Source organism: Zingiber officinale, chromosome 3A, assembly GCF_018446385.1.
Source record: "Zingiber officinale cultivar Zhangliang chromosome 3A, Zo_v1.1, whole genome shotgun sequence".
In the NCBI taxonomy this organism is placed as follows: domain Eukaryota; kingdom Viridiplantae; phylum Streptophyta; class Magnoliopsida; order Zingiberales; family Zingiberaceae; genus Zingiber; species Zingiber officinale.
The window spans coordinates 136,325,608-136,345,088 of NC_055990.1; the positions used below are offsets into that span (position 1 = coordinate 136,325,608).

The window sequence follows — 19,481 nt, forward strand, 5'->3', positions numbered from 1 at the left end:
AAGCCCAAAACAGATGGGCATCTAGTATTATGAGCCACCAGCCCAATACATTTGTCAGCCCTGCATATTTGTTATATTCTAGTAACAGATAATGCAATGTTAAACATGTCTTATATCATTTAGATAGCTAGATTTTGGCTTGCATTTGATTGTGGCACAAGTTTGAATGATAGAGCATAACTCTGTCAGCAAAGTCCCCCCTCTCATCTTTGCAAGCATTTTATGCACTTAAAAGAATTTAAACACTTATTTTGTTTTAATCTTTACATGTTGGAGCAAACTGAGAGAAAAAAATTCTATAAAGATATCATGAAAATTGATAGAGAAATGGTTCTAAGAACAGTAAGCAAGAAAGAACAAAAATTTGAACAGTTCTATGGAAGATCATTGGTACAAACATTCACTATATGAAATCCAACCACAATGCTCAACAATCTTGACACCGAAACAAACATTAACACTCAGAGTTCATGCTTGTAAACAATTACATCTACAAAGTCCAATATAATGAACAACCAAAAAAAAAAAACAAAGTGGCATGACATAAAAGTCAAAAGGTAACAATCACGTCATATTATTGCACCTTCCTATCTTTCATTTATCAGAAATACTTCTAAAATTCCATTCGGCCAACGCCAGCATGAATCTCAACTCTTCTGAAGATGTCCCGCAACCACAGTTTACATCTCAAACAAACTCAATAAACAAACCTAATTGTTGTAAAATTGAAAGCAAAACCCAAATCAACAAAAATCTTTAAAGTAAAAACTAAATTTATTTGGACCCCCTTGTTAGCTCTGTATGACTAACCGATCCATGTAATGTACCCATATATAATATATATAACTCACTATCTGCACCAGGTTCACTGAACAGTTGACTTGTGATGAGCTCAGAACTAGGAGAGAGAGAAAAATCTCTCAAGGTAGCAATCCCTGCATGACACAGCAACCAATGTGCAGTCATATTCAGGAAATTTCCTTGCAAACCAAAACACCATATGTTGGAACTCTCACGCAGAATGGGAAAGGAAAATATGTGTACATCTACATTGTAACTCTGTTGCAGTCTTGATAGAAACATATCTACCAGGGAAAATAAGCTGGCTAGCATCCATCTCTCTGCAGGAAGAGAATAGAATGTATTAGTGTATAATGATACATGGGAAGCAGCACATCACATAGAGAAATTATTTGACAGAGAAACACCACCAGACGAGATAAAACCTCTTTGTTTACTTAGAGGAGCTTGTTTTATAGCAATGCAAATGCACTTCATTTGTCACTTGCATCGGAACACTAAAATTGGTAAATTTATTGCTCACCTTTTTACAAAAATGATTATCCACAGCAATTGGTACAGAAGCATCATGAGCCATAAAGAGTTTTTCTTTTCTTCATTTTTTAAAAGTTTAAATAACTGTCTAAAAGAAAATTACACAAGTTTTTCAAGGTCAGACTCTTAGCCTGTCACGTGCATAAGGTGGGCTATCATATTCCTATCTCTTGATGCAAGAGGAAATTCCCAGCAATAAAGGAGCAAATCCATTTTTTACCACACTACAAATAACTAGATACAGATAATACAGGCCCAAGGGGTGGTTGATTGTAATTTTCAGGCTAGTTTCCCTAAAAGGGGTTGTATAACCATGTTAAATGCAACTTCAAGGTTAATTTTCTAAATTACGCCCTTCATAATCCGGTAGACCTTTCTTTTGGTCAGTAGATAGAAAGCTAATTAGAATTTGAGGAAAGAACAAATATGTGCCACCAATTCGAGAACTCCCATGGTTACTAGCTCCTATGAGTTGGAAATGAAGACATTCTTGATCTTTCCCCCTGAGCTACAGCAAGCAACACTCCATGACAGAGAAACGCATGAGGGAAGTATAGCACATGGAACTAAATAGGAAGCAAAGCTAGACTTAATACCTTATCATGCACATTCCCGTGTTATAATTTTTGCCTTCTAGAACATGCATGATTGGAGTTGGAGTAGGTATACAATGGTCATAAATATTCAATTGCGACATCTATACTGAGTGTTTTCTTTTCAGTTGTACACAGCATAGTAGTTTGATATATGATTTCTGTGGATTATAGCATGCACATGATACCTCTTGGATCAAATTCACTTCAAGATGTTTTGCTAAACAATCAAAAATTAAGTGATTCACAGGATCATGGGGTAGACTGTACATTCCTTTTAACATATAAATGAGTTAGAAAGTTCAACCATTGAAAATGAAAACTAAGAAATTTAGTGATCAATATGCTAACTCCTTTTACCAGCAAACCTATGTCAAATTGTCAACTAAATAAAGTGAGCTTCCATAATTGCGCAATTGATTAAATATGTTATTTTCCATTTGCACTGAATACTACCGGAATAAAATCAAGCATCCTAGTTTTCCTCATTATTATTTGATTTTAATTACTTAAAAATATGGGTATATTCAAATTGAAAAACCAAGTTAAACTGATTCATTAAAAATTATTACTTAAAAGCTCAAACATACCAGTCCACTTTCATGAAGTTTGGATTTCTTCTAAATGGCATTTCAATTGATAACATGAATTCCTTAACTGAAGGTTGAAGCATGGTTTTATGTGTCATCTTGTCAGCAAAACCGAAAAAAATCAATCCAGACACTAGCAATATCAATACTATGACAACAAGAGTGAATCTCACCATATTAGCATGGTGATATCAACTGAGATAAGACCCGTCTTGGTTGGTATCCTCTTAACTTGACCAAGATAAGACTATTCTCTTCCCATGACTCATCACTTAGTTCAGTCTATTGAATGAGGACACGATAATAAGAGAGGGGAGGTAAAGAGGAGTAGCACCAATTAGAGCACCAACGATAACAAAGAGGAGTCATATTAGAATAAAAAAAAAAAGCAAGGTGAAGTTATATATAGTAATTGTGTTAGTACTAGTCCAATCTCCTAGTGGTTAACTAAGATATGCTCAAAACCAACTTCGACCCCAAATATTACATGTCTTGAGAGCATTAATTTTAGTTTTCAAAAATATGGGTTGATTTCAATAGGATGTTATAAGAACCATTGCTTTAACATACAATTTTATTATTAGTAAAATGAAATTATTAGTCAAGATTTATATTATGTTTTTGTAATTTATTCTTCTAAATTTTAATTCAACTATCTTTCTAATTGTCATAGACTTATAGTTGAAATAAACAAGCAAGCCAAGTGGTGGAATATTATATGGTTAAATTCAGTTTCGATATGGCACAGTACAAAACTACAGCGCATCACCATACTTTAACCTTGGGTTGAAACAAAAGTTATAGCTTCTTGGGAACATTTGATTTTATGAATTGGAATCAATTGAAGATTTGGTTTTTTCCCAATAAAAAAGGTCAAGATGAACCAAATGTCACTTTAAATGTAAAATGAGAAAAATTACAAAGTCATATAATGGATTCCTTATTGAACATAAGGAATAATACGTTGACCATATGAGGCACTCAAACGTAACATGCTAGAATACCCTTATCATATCAACAAATAGTATACTCAATGGCCCACACATTGTTGGTAACATAGCATTATCCAACTGAATTATCGTGTTAGACTTCTTCTAGAAGAGTGGGGCACATCAAAACCTTAGATAATATTTGATTTCAAATAGACGAGTGTACTACTGTTTCTACTCAATAAACTTCTTTCTACATCCCAACTAGCTAACTTTACAAACATGCAACAAGAAATTTGTTCCACCTATTTGGGGTCAATTACAAGAATCTTATCCCTCTACTGTGTTACATGTAAGGTTATATCTCTCACAACACCTAGTCATTTAGATCACTGATAGCTACATTCTACTTTCTCTTCTTCCCTCAACACTCAGAACATCAACTCTAATTGAATCAACTTGCCAAACTATGCTATTTAACAATTTTTAAGAATCCTAGACTATTTTTTTTTCCCAATATAACAATGTGTTCATATGCATGAAAACAAGGAGAAAAAATATATCATATTGTCTTTTGAGGCAAACCAATATTGTAAAGTTTTTCCCCAACTCCTACATATTTAGTGTTTGATTTCATGCCACGAAGATATATTTTTCAAGGGCATGGAAGTGTTCTAGAATTTGGCTTACAAAACCACTTGTCAAAACAATTAAAAGCCACTTGATTATCATCAATGGCATAGGTTGAGATAATCACAATCCTAGTAAAAAAATCTAAAGCTAAAACAAAGAAAGCAATATATGTAGTTTATGAATATGCTACAAAGAAGCAGATATAGCAACATGAATTTCATATAGCCATTTAGTAGATCTACAAAGAACTAATATAGTTAAACATTTAGAAATCATATGCTTCTTTTACATAAAATTAGATTCTATAGCCAAAAGAGTTCAATCAGTGATTGGTATAACAATAGAAGCAAATCAAATTGATTTAATTAATCTAAAATTTGCTAGTGATATTGCTGCCTTGGAACAGCGGAAGCATTAAGACTTGATGATAATAATGCTTCTTTTGCATAATAAAAGAAAATTTGAATGCCAAGAAGTTAAAAGGCTGAGATACCTCAATCTGTTTGCCTACTGTTAACATCATAACCACCCACATAATCTGCAAATTCTTTGCCTGAATCTGCATCTGAATTGCCAAGCCTGTAGCTGAATGAACCAGTACCATCAACATCTGATAATGAAGGTCGCCAAGTAGGGTCTCCATAAACCGAATTGCCACCATATAAATCTTCATAACTTATTTCATATCCAGAATTTGAAGTAGTAAGATTAGTGTTGGCTACAGGAGAGACTCTTCTTTCAAAACTGTTGCCTCCCAGTGCAATATTATCAGTACCAATATAGCTCAGATCCCCACTGCCATAGCCTGAGCGGCTCCCCCCAAATTGAGATGAGATAGGAAGAGAACTACCCCAGTTCAAGCTACTGTTGCTAAAGCTACCAAGGCCACCAGTCCCAGATGCCATGGATGCACTTGCAGTTGCAGAATTTACAGGATAATTAAGGCCTGTGTTTCCCAGTAAAGTTCGGGCCATTGAACTAATAAGTGCGCTAGTATTTCGGTTAAAACCACTATATGGAATGGGACCATCATACCTACTTGAATTCCCGCCACTGTAAAACGAGTTCAAGGCCCGCCCATAATCAAGAATGTTACCAACGTTTGTATTCCCTACAATACCTGAGCTCAAAGTTGAATTGTAATCAAGTCCCATTCCAAATCCAGGTCCAAGTGAGGGGAGTCCATTCCTCCCTGTAGATAGAGCTCCTAATCTGCTATCCATCCTCATACCATAGCCACTTACTGGACTTGGATTATACCCCTGTGCATACCCACTAAGAAAATTATTACCTCTATTAACACCATAGTTAAATCCAACAGTCTGCAATCGTGTGCTGGGTCCAGGAGAAAGTTCCTTAGGCACAGCCCTCTTGGCCTCTACCTTCTTACCATTCAGATCATGGAAAGTATTGAGCAATACCTTATCCACAGCTTCCTCGGAATCAAATGTGATGAAGCCAAATCCTCTAGGCCGCTGTGTATTGTGGTCGTACATCACCACGACATCTGTTATTGTCCCAAACTGATCAAAATATTTCTTAAAGTCATTTTCTGTTATTGTTGACGGCAAACCCCCCACAAATATCTTCTTTGTGCGGCCAGGGCTAAGAGAAGCATGGATGCTGTTGCTGCTTCTATTAAGAACTTGCTGGTCGTCCCTAGGAACAGCTTTCTTGACATCCACCTAAGAATTTAATCGAGAACTGTCATTTGAGCTGAAGTCCAAGCTTAAAAGACGATAACGATAATATAAAGCACATTAAATGGGAGTCTACTTACCACTCGGCCATCAATTGTATGTTTTTCCATCACGACTCTTTCAGCAACGGCAGGGTCAGAGAACACGACAAACCCGAAGCCGCGGGCGCGGCCTGTGTTCCGATCCTTCATTATGACGGCCTCCACCACCTCCCCGAACTTGCCGAAGTGCTCCCGGAGGCCATCCTCATTGGTGTCCCACGAGATTCCGCCGATGAAGAGCTTCCCCTGATCCATCCCCATGCGCCTTCCTGCAAATTAAGCACCACCCAACCGTCGTCATCATCATCGACATCATCCTCGAATCAAAATCCGAAATTAATTCAGGAAATCGAACCCGAAGGCATCAATGAGGATCAGATCCAATCTCGAACTACTGATCAACGCACAAAATCAAAACTTGGTCAACAAGTCATAACCACGTCAGCCGATCGGCGGGCAACCATTGCCCCGCCGTCCACCACAGATCCGACAAGAGAGCCACAAAGCATCGACAGAAGACGAAAAGGCACGAAAGAAAACGAAATCGATACCAATCGGATCGCGAGAACGCCCTTCGCATCAGAATCAATCAATCGGGGATGTTGCAGGTAGAATGGGGGAGGGAGCGCCTTACCAATCCGAGACAGAGGGTATCAGATGCGGAGGCGTTGCGGAGATCGGTTCCGGAGTTGTTAGATTTGGAAGAAGAGGAAGTGAAGGTCGAACGAGAAGGGTTCCTCTTCACCTCTCTCTCCTCTCTCTCTCTCTCTCTTTTTCCTCTTCTCTTCCTTTTCTTCTTCGTCTCGTCTATTATTAAGTAACTCATATGAGATTGCCGCAACTATTTACCACTTCACGTCTTCTCTTTTCTCAGTTTTATCGTTTTTTCTTCAAACAAATTAATTAATTAATATAAATGAATATAATAGTTTTTTGTTTTTTGCGTCACTGTTAAATTAACAGATATTCTCATAAAAGCTAAAAAATGATTATTTTTATATAATAAATTTCAATTGCCATTTGCAAATTGGTATAAAATTATATTTGAGCAGACATTTATAATTGGACTTCAATTAAAACAGGGTTTTTCAAATTCTAGTTAAATTTATCTTCATACTTTTAAATACTAAAAGGCTTGAAGAGAGTTTTTTATGTTTAAAAAAATATTAAACGTAGTAAAAAGAGTTATTTTATTTTTCAATATTGATATTCATACTGAGGCGTCCAAGATTTATAGATTTCTTGTGTATATTAATTTGTCTAATTTTAATTATATTTTTACTGTAAGTTTAGTTTTGATATTAACTATGTATATATAGTGATTTAGTGAAGGTTATTTATCATTCTACACCATTAGATTTAAATTAACAAATGTATTATAGCCTTAGACAATTAAATTTTCCTCTACAGTGTAGCGGAAGAATGTAAAAATATCATTCAGCCATCCATGGTTCGAGAATTTCCCTCCAAATGAGATGCACAATTACATGATACTAGGCTTCTAGACTTTCCGTCCCAAGTACTTCCCCGATTTACATTAGTGATCGACCCAGGTTCGATATTATCTGGTTCATTATTTTTTGTTGAGACAGCTAAATTTAACAAGTGATGCTAGAGTAGTTTCAGTTGAAGATATTGCTAAATATATTGAATTGAAAATTATAGGAATTCAACTTCAAACTTATCCCTATTAAAATGACTTGAGTTCATAATCTCAAACTGTTAGATTAAGCTGATTAGGTTGAGTTATTGAGTTGTCCACAATGGTATAGTCATGTGAGGACGGAGGAGGCGATCACCCCTTGATTTTATTTTTTTAAAAAATAATATCAAATTCTCACCGTCATTTTCACCGCTCGATTTACCACCTCATTGTTAGAAAATTGAAATTGACTATATATTTTGGAAAATCTTCGACCTAAGCTATCCATTGATATCACTTTTATGAGAAAAATATTGTGACTTGAAAGGTTAAGTATTGAATTTTTAAAATAAAATATATAATAATAAATTGATGAACTAAATCGTGTAATACAAAGTGAGAATGCTAAATTAAAATTAGATTGGATTTAAACTAAATCCAATAGATAGGTGCGGAGATAAAGATTATCTTGGTTTAAACTCGGATTAATTTGAAGTTAATTTAGTTAAGTTATGATTAAATCAAATTTAAAGTTTAAATAGATTCAATCGGTTTAAAACAAATTTGGGTATTTTGATAAAACTTTCTCTTTTTCATTCTTTTTTTTCTCCCTACGTGCATGCTACAGCCCCCATCATATCGTATGCCACTGTAGTGTCTTTGTCCATCTCTCTCTTTTATCTTTTTCCTTCTCTTCTTCCTCATTTCCTTCTTCTTCTTTTCTTTTCTAACCGCAGTAAACCTATAGTTTTTTCCTCTCCACTTCTCAAGTACAAGAGTTCTCTTTTCTTCTTCTTTCTCTTCTCCAGCAAGCAAGAAACACAGTATCAGTTGTTGCCTTCTTCCAATAATAAGAGAAGTCCTTGCATCTTCTTACTTTTCTAATGTTTTTTAGGACTTTGTTGGCACGATAAGAATAACCCTGTTTTACCTTGCCTTGCTCTCTTTGTGTCATTGTCAAGTTCACCAAAACTAGTCGATGTTGATAATGAAGAAAGTAAATCTCTTATCTTTTAGCTCTTCCTCCTTATCTTCTCTTATCTATTTTTTTTTTCAAAATCAATGGTTTTCCTTTGATGTTTTTCAGTAAACAACCCTTTACAAGTAGCTTATATATAGGAATGCTAAATATTATAAAGAAGTGAGAACATAAAAAATTTCTTCAATTGTGAGTCATAGACAAGTTTTAGGATTGACAATTCGTTGTTTTAACTAGAACCAATGACTATGATCGAAAATTTTGAATTTATGTTAGTTTTGAACTCCTTAAATTCAAAATTTAAGGTTTGGATTGTGAAAATGACCTGCATTAATGTTTGAAATTTTTTAAAATTGTCTCTTCTAGTTGAAAATCCTAATTACGTCACTTGTTGTCAAAGCTGCTGAGTACTCAAGACAATCACTGTCGGACTACCTAGTGGATTTGCTCGAGTGGGATGTCGTTGGCCGAATGTTGAGTGCTCTTGAGTGGCACATCAAGTGCTCTCAAGTGGTATGTTGGGTGCTCCTGACCAGTACACTGATTACTCCTTAGTGGGACACCGAGTACTCCCGAGTGCCATCATGTCTGAATGGCCCGAGTGCTTCCCAAGCCTAAGTGGGAAGCCAAGAGCCTAGTGTCACTCGTGCAAGTTGCATCATTCTATTGCCGACTGTTGAGTTGGCCTAGTCCGAGTGGCTTGCCACTGCTTGAGCACCGAGTGCTTGGGAGCAGAGTCTAGCTAGTCATGAAGTGAGGGGCAAGTGCTCGGGAAGTAACCTTGAGTTTGAGAGACTCAGTCCTAAGTGCTTTCCGAGCCCGAGTGGAAAGTTGAGTGCCAAGTGAAGAAGTCGCGCACTTGACTGTCGTGTTCAAGTGAGAAATTGAGACGTAGAGGCTTTTGTTTGACGCATTTTCTTTAAAACAGATTTGTCCCCTCTAACAATGCTTTGAGGTCATGTTTGACGTTTATTTCTCAAGACACAATGCCATAATTATGTACATAACAAAACACTAATTATTCGTAGCGCACCGAGCTAGTACTCAAATGGTAACACAGGAAGAACTACCAAGTGAAACGCATAAAAGAGAGGAAGAAATGTTTAGGGACAAAAGTGGATGGACTTTTGCTCAACATATTTGTATGTCTTTTTTTTTTTTTGGTCTTTATCGCAGTCTCCTTATATAGGAGCTCAGACCACAACATTAAATGGTCAACTAAAAGTCATTTATCACCTTTACTTGGACACTTGAAACGTCAATCCCTGATTATCAATGGTCAATTGTTTCATAATGATGGTTAAAAAGTTCTCCATTAATCATTCGTCCGTTTTAGATCGACATATTAATGCATCTGTTACATACATGAGCAAGTAGTAAAAAATCGATCCATCTGACAAAATATTTAGTTGATCCACTTTGGATAATTTTATCCCAATCGATCTATCATTTAACACGTGCAGGTAGCACTTGTACTAGAGTAATTTAGGGTTTGTGCAAAATGAATTCTAGATTTGCACCCCTCCTCCAAATGTGCGCACGTTTGCCATTTTCATAATTATGATTATAAATTAGTCTTAATATCACTTAATTTCCCATTCACTCCAACCCCTCTCATTTCCATTCAAATTTCAACCGATTCCAACTCCATCAGTGTTTGCAAAGGCACTTATGATTCTAATAAATATCATTACCTATGTATGTAAAATTTTATAGTGAGTGTAGTCGGCATAAAGTGACAAACGTATGTTATTTAAGATTTATTGGGACTTCAATGAATATCAAAGAGTTCTCTTGTTAGAGACAATATGGGAGACTCAATTTCTCTTTATGACGATCGAGGATACCAAATTAATGTAGGGATACTCTAGCTACTTGGTAGAGGAAAGGACAATGATTGAGAGATGATAAAAAAAAATAACTAATAATATCGAACTATGTTTTATTGATAGCATATTTCATATAATGGCCAATACCATGAAAAAGAAAATGATTTCATTAGCCTTGCAATAGCATACTATGTTAGGTAGTTAAGTCTCATTGCCAAAGCCTAGGCATATCTTACAAAGGTCTCCGTTTCAACATATTGATAAGAGATGCAATCGATTTATAAAAAGCTAATGTCATCCTTTTTATCATGAAATTTAAATCCGACTTCCATGATTTGAATATAATAGAAAGAATGCCTTAGAAAATGAGATATTAAGTACTTTTACAAAATTACTAAAGGGAATCATCCTCTTAACATTAATGTGACATTTGTAGAGCCTTACTACAATGATATGTTCAAAAAGGAGTCCAAGAAACTTCACGTGTGATCTAAGAAACTAATTCTTCACACATGGTACAAAACCTTAGATGAATTTGGGACACTTGACTTAATTTTGAAAGATTCTTGTTTAATTGTAATGTTAGAATAGCTGAAAAAAGAACAATCAAGGTATCCTATATACTCCACCAATATTTGGGCGAGGGAACAAAAACGAATCAAGTATAATCAAACAATAGAAGTGGAGAAAGGGAAGCTGAGGGCAAGGGGTCGACAGCAGTGTGCACAAACTAGGGATGATCAATGGGTGCATCGACAAACTAGCGGGCGCCGGGTGTGTTGTTAAATGAGAATCAAGATAGGATTCAAATGCGCATGGAGTGTTATGCGTGTGAGGGAAAAAGGAAATGGAGAGTATAGGGTGGATGATGACAAGGGTACAAATTATGATTTAATAGGTGGATCAACAAAGGTGTAAATGCATCGTTTTGAGCCACAATCAAATATTCTACGAGCTAGAGTCAATAAGAATTTTCATATGCTTTACAACATCATCTTTTACTCATTACAACATCATCTTTTACTCATTAATATCGTTTATTGACCATAAATTGTGGTGAATTGATTAGCAGTTTCACTTTCTTCATGAAACATAAAAAATAAGACAGAAGAAGAAGTAAATACACCCACGCTAATAGGTGACTGAAATAAAGAAAAAACAGAGGGTTTTATTGAGCCAAATGAACAAGGTTAATGATCTAAGATGGACTTTAAAACACTCAAACAGTAGTGTACAAGCATAGGAACATAATTCCTTACTTTTGTTCAGTGCTTGCCCTCAAGAGTAACTAAAAGCATCTCCAATGCTAGCGTTGTCAAAGATTTATAAAATTAAAAAATCTTAACAAAAATTTTTTATGATTGTATAGGAGAAATTTGAGATTTTTAATTCAAGAGCAAGTTTAAGTTTTCAAACTTATTTTTTTTCTCTTGAAGGTGGAGTCAGTAATTAATGTGCATGATTGACTTTTTCAAATAATTTAAAAATTAATAATTCGATAAAACATTTAATTATAATATTTTATTTCAAAAATAGTGAGTAATAATTAAAATGATATTTTTTTCTTTTGAAAATAAATATATTTGAGATAAGTTTAAAAAAACTATAATTAAATTAAATTTATAAGTAAATTAAATATTAAATAAAAATTATAAATTTAATTAAATTTAAAAGCATTAATTAATTATAAATTATAAATAAATTAAATTAAATATTATAATTAATTAAAATATCGAATGAAAATTATATAGAGATATTAAATGAAAAAATAATAAATAAAGATATATGATTTATAATATAGGATAAAAAAAATTATATGGAGGTTTTTAATTGTGGAGAGAATAGTAAATTTTTATACTTGTAATGTGGTATTGTTGTAACATATTGAAAATTATAAAAAAGTTTATTAAAAAGTTTAATCATTGAAGATATCTTAAGAAGTTTTTATACTTGTAATATAACATTGACGTAACATATTGGGAACTATAAAAAAATTTAACCATTGGACATGCCCTAAAATCTTGCTACATGTATTTAATTCAGTAAATTTTAAGAGGAAAACAATGTATTTTAGCATGTATAAAAATTTGAGGAAGTAGGTGCACGTCCACAGTGTGGTGGGCAATGCATTGTTTGGACACTCTCCAATGCTCTTGTGAGTTGTGATGAAAGAGACGTTTTTGGACATTTTGCATTAATTTAGTCACAAAAAATAAATATAATGGCTATGGATAACAAAAGATGCCTCCGAGCAGGCAAAATCCATTCTTAATTTAACATGTATTTCTTAATTTTGTAAAATAGTAAAATACTTCTCGATTTATCAATTATTTTGATACTCGATGATATATTTTTATGGAATCCAACATGTTATCAAATGACATAAACCAGATATTCAGTCAACTAATAAAATAAAATAAAAAAAAATACAAAGACGTTTTTTATTTTTTAAATTTATTTTAATTATTTTTTTTTTCTTAAATAAGATATGTCCTTTTGCAAGGATGTGGAAACCTACATACGTTTGCGCCATGGCTACCACGAACCGAGTGTCCGCTTCTGATTGATCCTATCGGTGCAAATCTTGGATTGGATTCAATTTAATCATTTTTTAACAAAATAGAAAAATTAAGGTCAAATATTAAACAATTAAGAAATAGAGGGAGCTCAAGTGAAAGTTAACTATTTTCAGAAAATGTTGGATGATCTGAACCGTTCGTTGCCTGAACATTGCGGCCATGCGTCCATTGGATTGCCCTCCGGGTCACAGGTCCCTGCCGTGACAAAAAGATCGGTCGGTCGTTCCGTCTCCTTCGCCGACCGCCGCCGCCGCCGCCTCCTCTGCGAAATCTCCGCCCCGATCTGGTTCCGTTCCACCTCCTTAATGGAAGAAGAGTAGATCCTCTCGATCTCTTTCTTGCCTCCCGGTCCTTCTCCGCCCTTCGGGACACGAAATCCCTTGCCGTGGACCATTAGGGTTGTTGTAGTTTACCGCTTCCTCCTTGATGGGTCGCTCCCGCGCCGTGCATAATTCTGGAGATGACGAGACGAATCAGAGGTAGATTTGTGATTTCCCTTTACTTAAGGAAAGTTTTCTATAAGCAAATCACGCTCGGTTTATGGAGTTCTCCTGCCTTTGATCATGTGGTCAATATTTTGTATTTATGTGTTTGTTTTTTATTGTAATGTTGAGGAATCTATCGCCGAAATATGGTTTCATTTATTTTATGTTTTTTTTTGAGTGAGGGGTAGAATTATACTCGAGCATAGTTCAAAATGTTCCCAAGATACTTGAGCTCATGCTATGCAATTATTCACGAGTTTAACACTGGCGGAATGGTTAACTGAGACTAGATATTTAAGTGGAGCATATTGCCTCTGAACAGGAAAAAACGGAAAACAAATAGGAGTTGTCTTTTTAACTGAAAAACATAAAGTTTGGAAAGTCAATATTATATGAAAAATAGATTTATGCTCAACTCTGAATTTTGTCTGATCCTATTCGGAGTCTGAGTCAGATGGACCGCTGGGTGAGGTGGATAGAATGTTGACGAGGTCGCGATGCCCCGGAGGGGGGGTGTGCTGAGATGGTTTCTGTGTTGACCAAGTCTTCAGAAGTCCTTTGGTCAACGCTACCTGCAGTCAGCGACCGGGTCACCCTGGCCTCTGGTATCCCGATGCTCGAGGCAGATCCAACGAATATATAAATAACAGGATAATAATATAATAATAAAATATATGAGAGACGAGTACGAAAAACGTATCCTGGCCCGGGGGGTGTCCTTGAATGGGACGCTGCTCGAGTTGTCGTGACCCGAAAGAGCAAATGACGCCGAGCCGGATAAAGAGCTGGATTTGACGACGCGAAGCCGGACACGGTGGCACGAAACCGATTGCGACTTCGGCACGCAGGCCGGGTTATGACATCGACACGCAGGCCGGGATGTGATAGTGACACACAAGCCAGGAAGTGATAGTGGCACGTAGGCCGAAATACAATAACGACACATAGGTCGGATAGTAATAGCTGCACGAAGATCAAAACACGACATACCACCCAGATCAGTGCGGAGGTCTAAACATAGATTCGGCTCGAAGGCCAGAACACAGCGATGACTCAAAGGCCAACACACGACGGGAACGCGATATGGTCAGATCGGTGAGCGCGGTCAAAGTAAGTACTGAGCCGACTACTACGGCAATCCTATACCAGCGATGGCCGACGGCGGATGGAAGAACTGGCGTGGTAGCTAGCTACGGTAGCGGCGTGGTGCATGCGAGGAAAAAGAGAGAAAGGGGCAGGGGCTAGCGACAAGAAGCGTGGTCCAGTGGCCGACAAAGGCGGCGAGGTGTGTTACTAGGAGTGGTGCTGGCGGTTAGGGGGAGGCTGTGTAGGGTTTGCACTTGGCTGCCGCTGGAGGCGACAGCCGGAAGGGGCGAAGCTTGGCGGAGCACCGCAAGGGGTTCATGGCAGCAACCGGTCCTTGGCTTGAGGCGACGACGAGGTTTGACCATTGCTGCTCGCAGCGCCGGCGGATGGTATACAGAGGAGGAAAGGGGCGTCTGTGGCCGACGGAGGGGCCCTCGCGTGAGGGCGTCGGCGGTGTGCATGAGCTCCCTCCAGCGGGTGGCGGCTGACGTTATGGATAGACGAGAGGAGAATGTGAGAGGAGAGAAGGGGTGGTTCGCCGGCAATGAAGGAGAGGGCGGCGAAGGCGGCTCCGGCGTCCACCTATCTGTGTGCAGTGGCGGCAGAAGAAGTCCTCCTCCCTACTTGTGTCCGCCGCAGGAAAAAAAATGTTGGTGCAGCGGAGGCTGGCAAGAGGGGGGTGAATTGCCTGAAAACAAAAGTATGCCCTCCTCGGAATTTTCAACTCAAAATAAAAGCAACTATAATAAGAATAAAACAAAAAGGAAACAGAAATAAACCAGAGACTCAAGAGTTAACCTGATTACAATCAAGAAGGTTGTTAATCCAGAGCGATGAAAAGCGCGTACTAAGAAAGTCTCCTTTACTGTAGGCGGAGAAGCCTTTTTACACATTGAGAAAGCTCACAAGCTGCTAGGAATTGATTACAGAGTTGAATACTGAGTTGATGTCTAATTCCTAGCTCCAGGGGCCTTTATATAGCTTCTAGAAAATCTATCTCGAAGGTCTAAGGCGCCTCCAACGAGTGTGTGGATAAAACTTTATCCGAAAGCTAAACGACCAGTTTGGCCAGGTTCGAGGCGCCTTCAACTAGCATTGAAGGCGCCTTCAAGGTGAAGGCGCCTTCAATGCCTAATGAAGGCGCCTCCATTAGTGCAGTGACTCCAGCTGCTTTTTTTCGTTTGTTTCCGAAGCTCCGTTCTTTTGGGTGATTTCGGCCAATCGGAATAGGGCTCACCCGAACCCAATTCCCGACCTTCTCCTCGAGCAGCTTTCCTCCCCGGTTTAACGTCCCTCGAATGCCGCACACGTTCTTCTCGCCCACTGGTGTACTCTTCCGCAGCTCTCTCGTCCTTCGGACGCACCGAGCCCGTCGGCTCCCTTCCCATGCCGTCCTTCTCGTTAGTTGCGTATTCCGCTCGACTTCCTGTGCTCCTAAGCTCTTGCACACTCAGACACAGGGATCAAACACAAAGCAGGACCTAACCAACTTGGTTAATCACATCAAAACACCCACGGGGTCTAACAATTTCCCCCTTTTTGATGTGCATCAACCCAAGTTCAAGTTAGGGTAAAAATAGACAAACAGTAATTTTAAAGAAAATTACTAAACTAACATGTTAAGCATAAATTTGCAATAAATAAAATTACAACTAATTTATTTAGAGTTTAAACTCAATTTTTCAAAAAATATTTTTTAAAAAAATTCTCTCCCCCCTAAACTTGTACCTTTTCTCTCCCTCTTTGATCACATCAAAAACAGGGTAATAATAAGAGAATATGATATTTATTTAAAAAATATTTAGCAAAATGTTAAGTTAGAAAAATTTTCTGAGCAAGATGAATTTATCCAAAAACTTATAAGTAAAAATGAATTTTTAGAGTTTTCCAGAAAAAAATTTTAAGTAAATTCAATTTTTTAGAATTTTGAAAAAATTTCTAAGTAAAATGACTTAAAAAAAATCTAAGTAAAAATTTTGAAGATTTTCAAGGACAATATTTGAAAAAACTTTCAAAGCATTATTTAATTATAGTTTAATGCTTTTTCAGAAAGTTGATTAAATATTATATTTCAATATTTCAGCTTCCAGGTCGTGGCGAGGCACTAGGCTTTCTTGGTTATTGGAGCAACAACCACTTCCTTAGACAAAACTTTTATAAAGAAATTTTAACGTTTAATTTTCTCGCTGAAAGCCCAAAAAAAATAAAATAATTTAAGACAGATTTTGGAACCCAATAGAGGTTCCTTCCTATTGGATTAGTCAAATACTTAGGGGGTACACAGTTTTTGGGAATTTTTCTAAGTTGACCTTGATGATGTTTAACAAACCAGTTTAATTTTCCATAAATTTTAAGTTTTGATTTTTGAAAAACATTTGTTTTTAAACATGCATCAGATTTTAATTTTTCAATTTCTAATATTAAATTATCGTTTTTTGATTTCAATTTATCTAAGATTCTATTTAAGTCAGCATTCTCTTTTTTTAATTTAAATAAATCTTTAGAAAAAGACTTGATAAACTGAAACGATTGAGTATGAGTTAGATTGCGCATCTGACTTACCTGACTTGGTGATGCTCCCCCTTCATCGTAGCTTTCTTCCTTTGATGTTTCTCCCTTTCATCTAGGCTCATCTCTGAGCTTGACTTTTCTTCCAGCTGATGGTTAGCCATTAGCGCTAACCCCGAGAAAGCTTCGACATCTGATTCAGAAGAAGACGAATCTGACCAAGTGGCCAGGTTCTTCTGTTTGGAGGAAGATTGACGCTTTCCTTTACTCTTTCCTTTTTCTTCAATTTTGGGTAGTCATCTTTGATGTGCCCTTCTTCGTTGTAGTTGTAGCAACGAACCGTTCTTCTCTTTCGCTCATGCCTCTTTGTCTGCGATCTAAATTTATTAGAATTAAAAAACTTATTGAAACGCTTTACCAGTAGTGCCGTTTCCGATTGGTCGATCGAGGCTTCAGAGTCAGAATTGTTTGTTCTTGCCTTTAAGGCAATGTTCTGACTCGCTTTCTCCACTTCATTGGGCTCTGCAATCCGAGATTCGTGAAGTTCAAAAATAGAAAACAAATTTTCTAAAGTACTTACCTCGAAGACCTTAGAGATGTAGTACGCATCTACTAAGGAGACCCACTATGGAGTTCTGGGGAAGACGTTGAGCGCGTACCGGATTGAGTCCCGGTTCGTTACTTCTTCTCCAAGGTTACTTAATTGAGTGATTAGCTCCTTAATCCTTGCTTGGAGTTGCGCTACCTACTCGCCTTGGTTCATCCGGATGTTCGTAAGTTGAGTCTGGAGGATATCGCGTCTTGCAAGCTTTGTTTCGGATGTACCTTCGTGAAGCTCCAGGAATTTTTCCCAGAGGTCTTTCGCGGAGTCGTAGCTTCCGATTCGACTTACCTCTTGTGGTGGCAGCACGCTAAGCAGGTGGAACTCTGCCTTTCCGTTGGCGACAAACTCGACTTGCTCCTTCTTGCTCCACTGAGACTCTTCTTTGTCTTTCGGAACTTCAAAACCATATTTCATAGTTAGTAAAATATCGAAGTCGGTTTTAAAAAATACCTCCATCTGGCGTTTCCATGTCGCGAAGTCTCCGTCGAACTTCGAGGGATGAATATTCGCTCCAGCCATCGTCTTGATCGTTGTGCTTTAGTCGGCGGTTAGTCCTTCTGAGCCGGTCTGACTTTGATACCAATTGTCGGTGCAGCGGAGGCCGGCAAGAGGGGGGTGAATTGCCTGAAAACAAAAGTATACCCTCCTCGGAATTTTCAACTCAAAATAAAAGCAACTATAATAAGAATAAAACAAAAAGGAAATAGAAATAAATCAGAGACTCGGGAGTTAACCTGGTTACAACCAAGAAGGTTGTTAATCCAGGCCGATGAAAAACGCGTACTAAGAAAGTCTCCTTTACTGTAGGCGGAGAAGTCTTTTTACACACTGAGAAAGCTCACAAGCTGCAAGGAATTGATTACAGAGTTGAATACTGAGTTGATGTCTAATTCCTAGCTCCAGGGGCCTTTATATAGCTTCTGGAAAATCTATCTCGAAGGTCTAAGGCGCCTCCAATAGAGGTCCAAGGCATCTCCAACGAGTGTGCGGATAAAACTTTATCCGAAAGCTAAATGACCAGTTTGGCCAGGTCCGAGGCGCCTTCAACTGGCATTGAAGGTGCCTTCAAGGTGAAGGCGCCTTCAATGCCTAATGAAGGCGCCTCCATCAGTGCAGTGACTCCAACTGCTCTTTTTCGTTTGCTTCCGAAGCTCCGTTCTTTTGGGTGATTCCAGCCAACCGGAATAGGGCTCACCCGAACTCAATTTCCGGCCTTCTCCTCGAGCAGCCTTCCTCCCCGGCTTAACGTCCCTCGAACGCCGCGCACGTTCTTCTCGTCCACCAGTGTACTCTTCCGCAGCTCTCTCGTCCTTCGGATACACCGAGCCCGTCGGCTCCCTTCTCGTGCCGTACTTCTCGCTAGCTGCGTCTTTCGCTCGACTTCCTGCACTCCTAAGTTCCTGCACACTCAGACACAGGGATCAAACACAAAGAAAAACCTAACCAACTTGGTTGATCACATCAAAACACCCACGGGGTCTAACAAAAAACCCCCCTCTATTCGTGTCCTACAGTACCCTAACAAAGGGGCTCCTCTCAAATGACCAAACTACCCTTCCTCCACCTCCTAATTACTACTCTGCCATCGAATATCTCCACATCATTGTCTTTTCCCATGCTTGACAGATAAGTAGCATAATGTTGTGAAAGACACGATGAATTGGTGAATTACTGGAAAACATGGTTTATTATTTTGTAATAAAGGATGCAGTGAACACTAAGAATTGATTTGGCGCATAACCACATAAAGAATTATCTAGGCACACCATTATTGTATTCAAGGAAGCTTGTCTTTTTGTTTGTAACTCAGCTAATGCTCAACCGTTGAGATGTGGAAACTATAATACTATTATTAAACGAAAAGGTACTTTTTTTTCCCATCATCTCTTCCAACATTGGAAAATAAGGTGTCAAGGGAAGTCTAAGAAAACAGACCAGATGAAAACAT

At 37.7% G+C, this 19,481-nt stretch overlaps 1 protein-coding gene and 1 pseudogene across 2 annotated transcripts; one reads left to right on the forward strand and one right to left on the reverse strand.

Moving 5' to 3' along the window:
- Positions 1–550: 550 nt before the first annotated feature.
- Positions 551–6,662, reverse strand: LOC122052514 (heterogeneous nuclear ribonucleoprotein 1-like). Of its 2 annotated transcripts, none has more exons than XM_042614070.1 (4): positions 6,456–6,662; positions 5,861–6,090; positions 4,574–5,765; positions 551–1,121 (listed from the first exon to the last, which is right to left on the reverse strand). In XM_042614070.1, exons 2-3 carry the CDS (start codon positions 6,080–6,082, stop codon positions 4,575–4,577), a joined length of 1,413 nt encoding a protein of 470 aa, XP_042470004.1. In that variant the 5' UTR covers positions 6,083–6,090; positions 6,456–6,662; the 3' UTR covers positions 551–1,121; position 4,574. The 2 variants fall into 2 exon arrangements, with proteins under 2 accessions (XP_042470004.1, XP_042470003.1); XM_042614069.1 differs by lacking the exon at positions 6,456–6,662 and adding an exon at positions 6,177–6,417.
- A 6,346-nt stretch (positions 6,663–13,008) lies between these two features.
- Positions 13,009–19,481, forward strand: part of LOC122052515 — a 31,082-nt pseudogene continuing 24,609 nt past the window's right edge.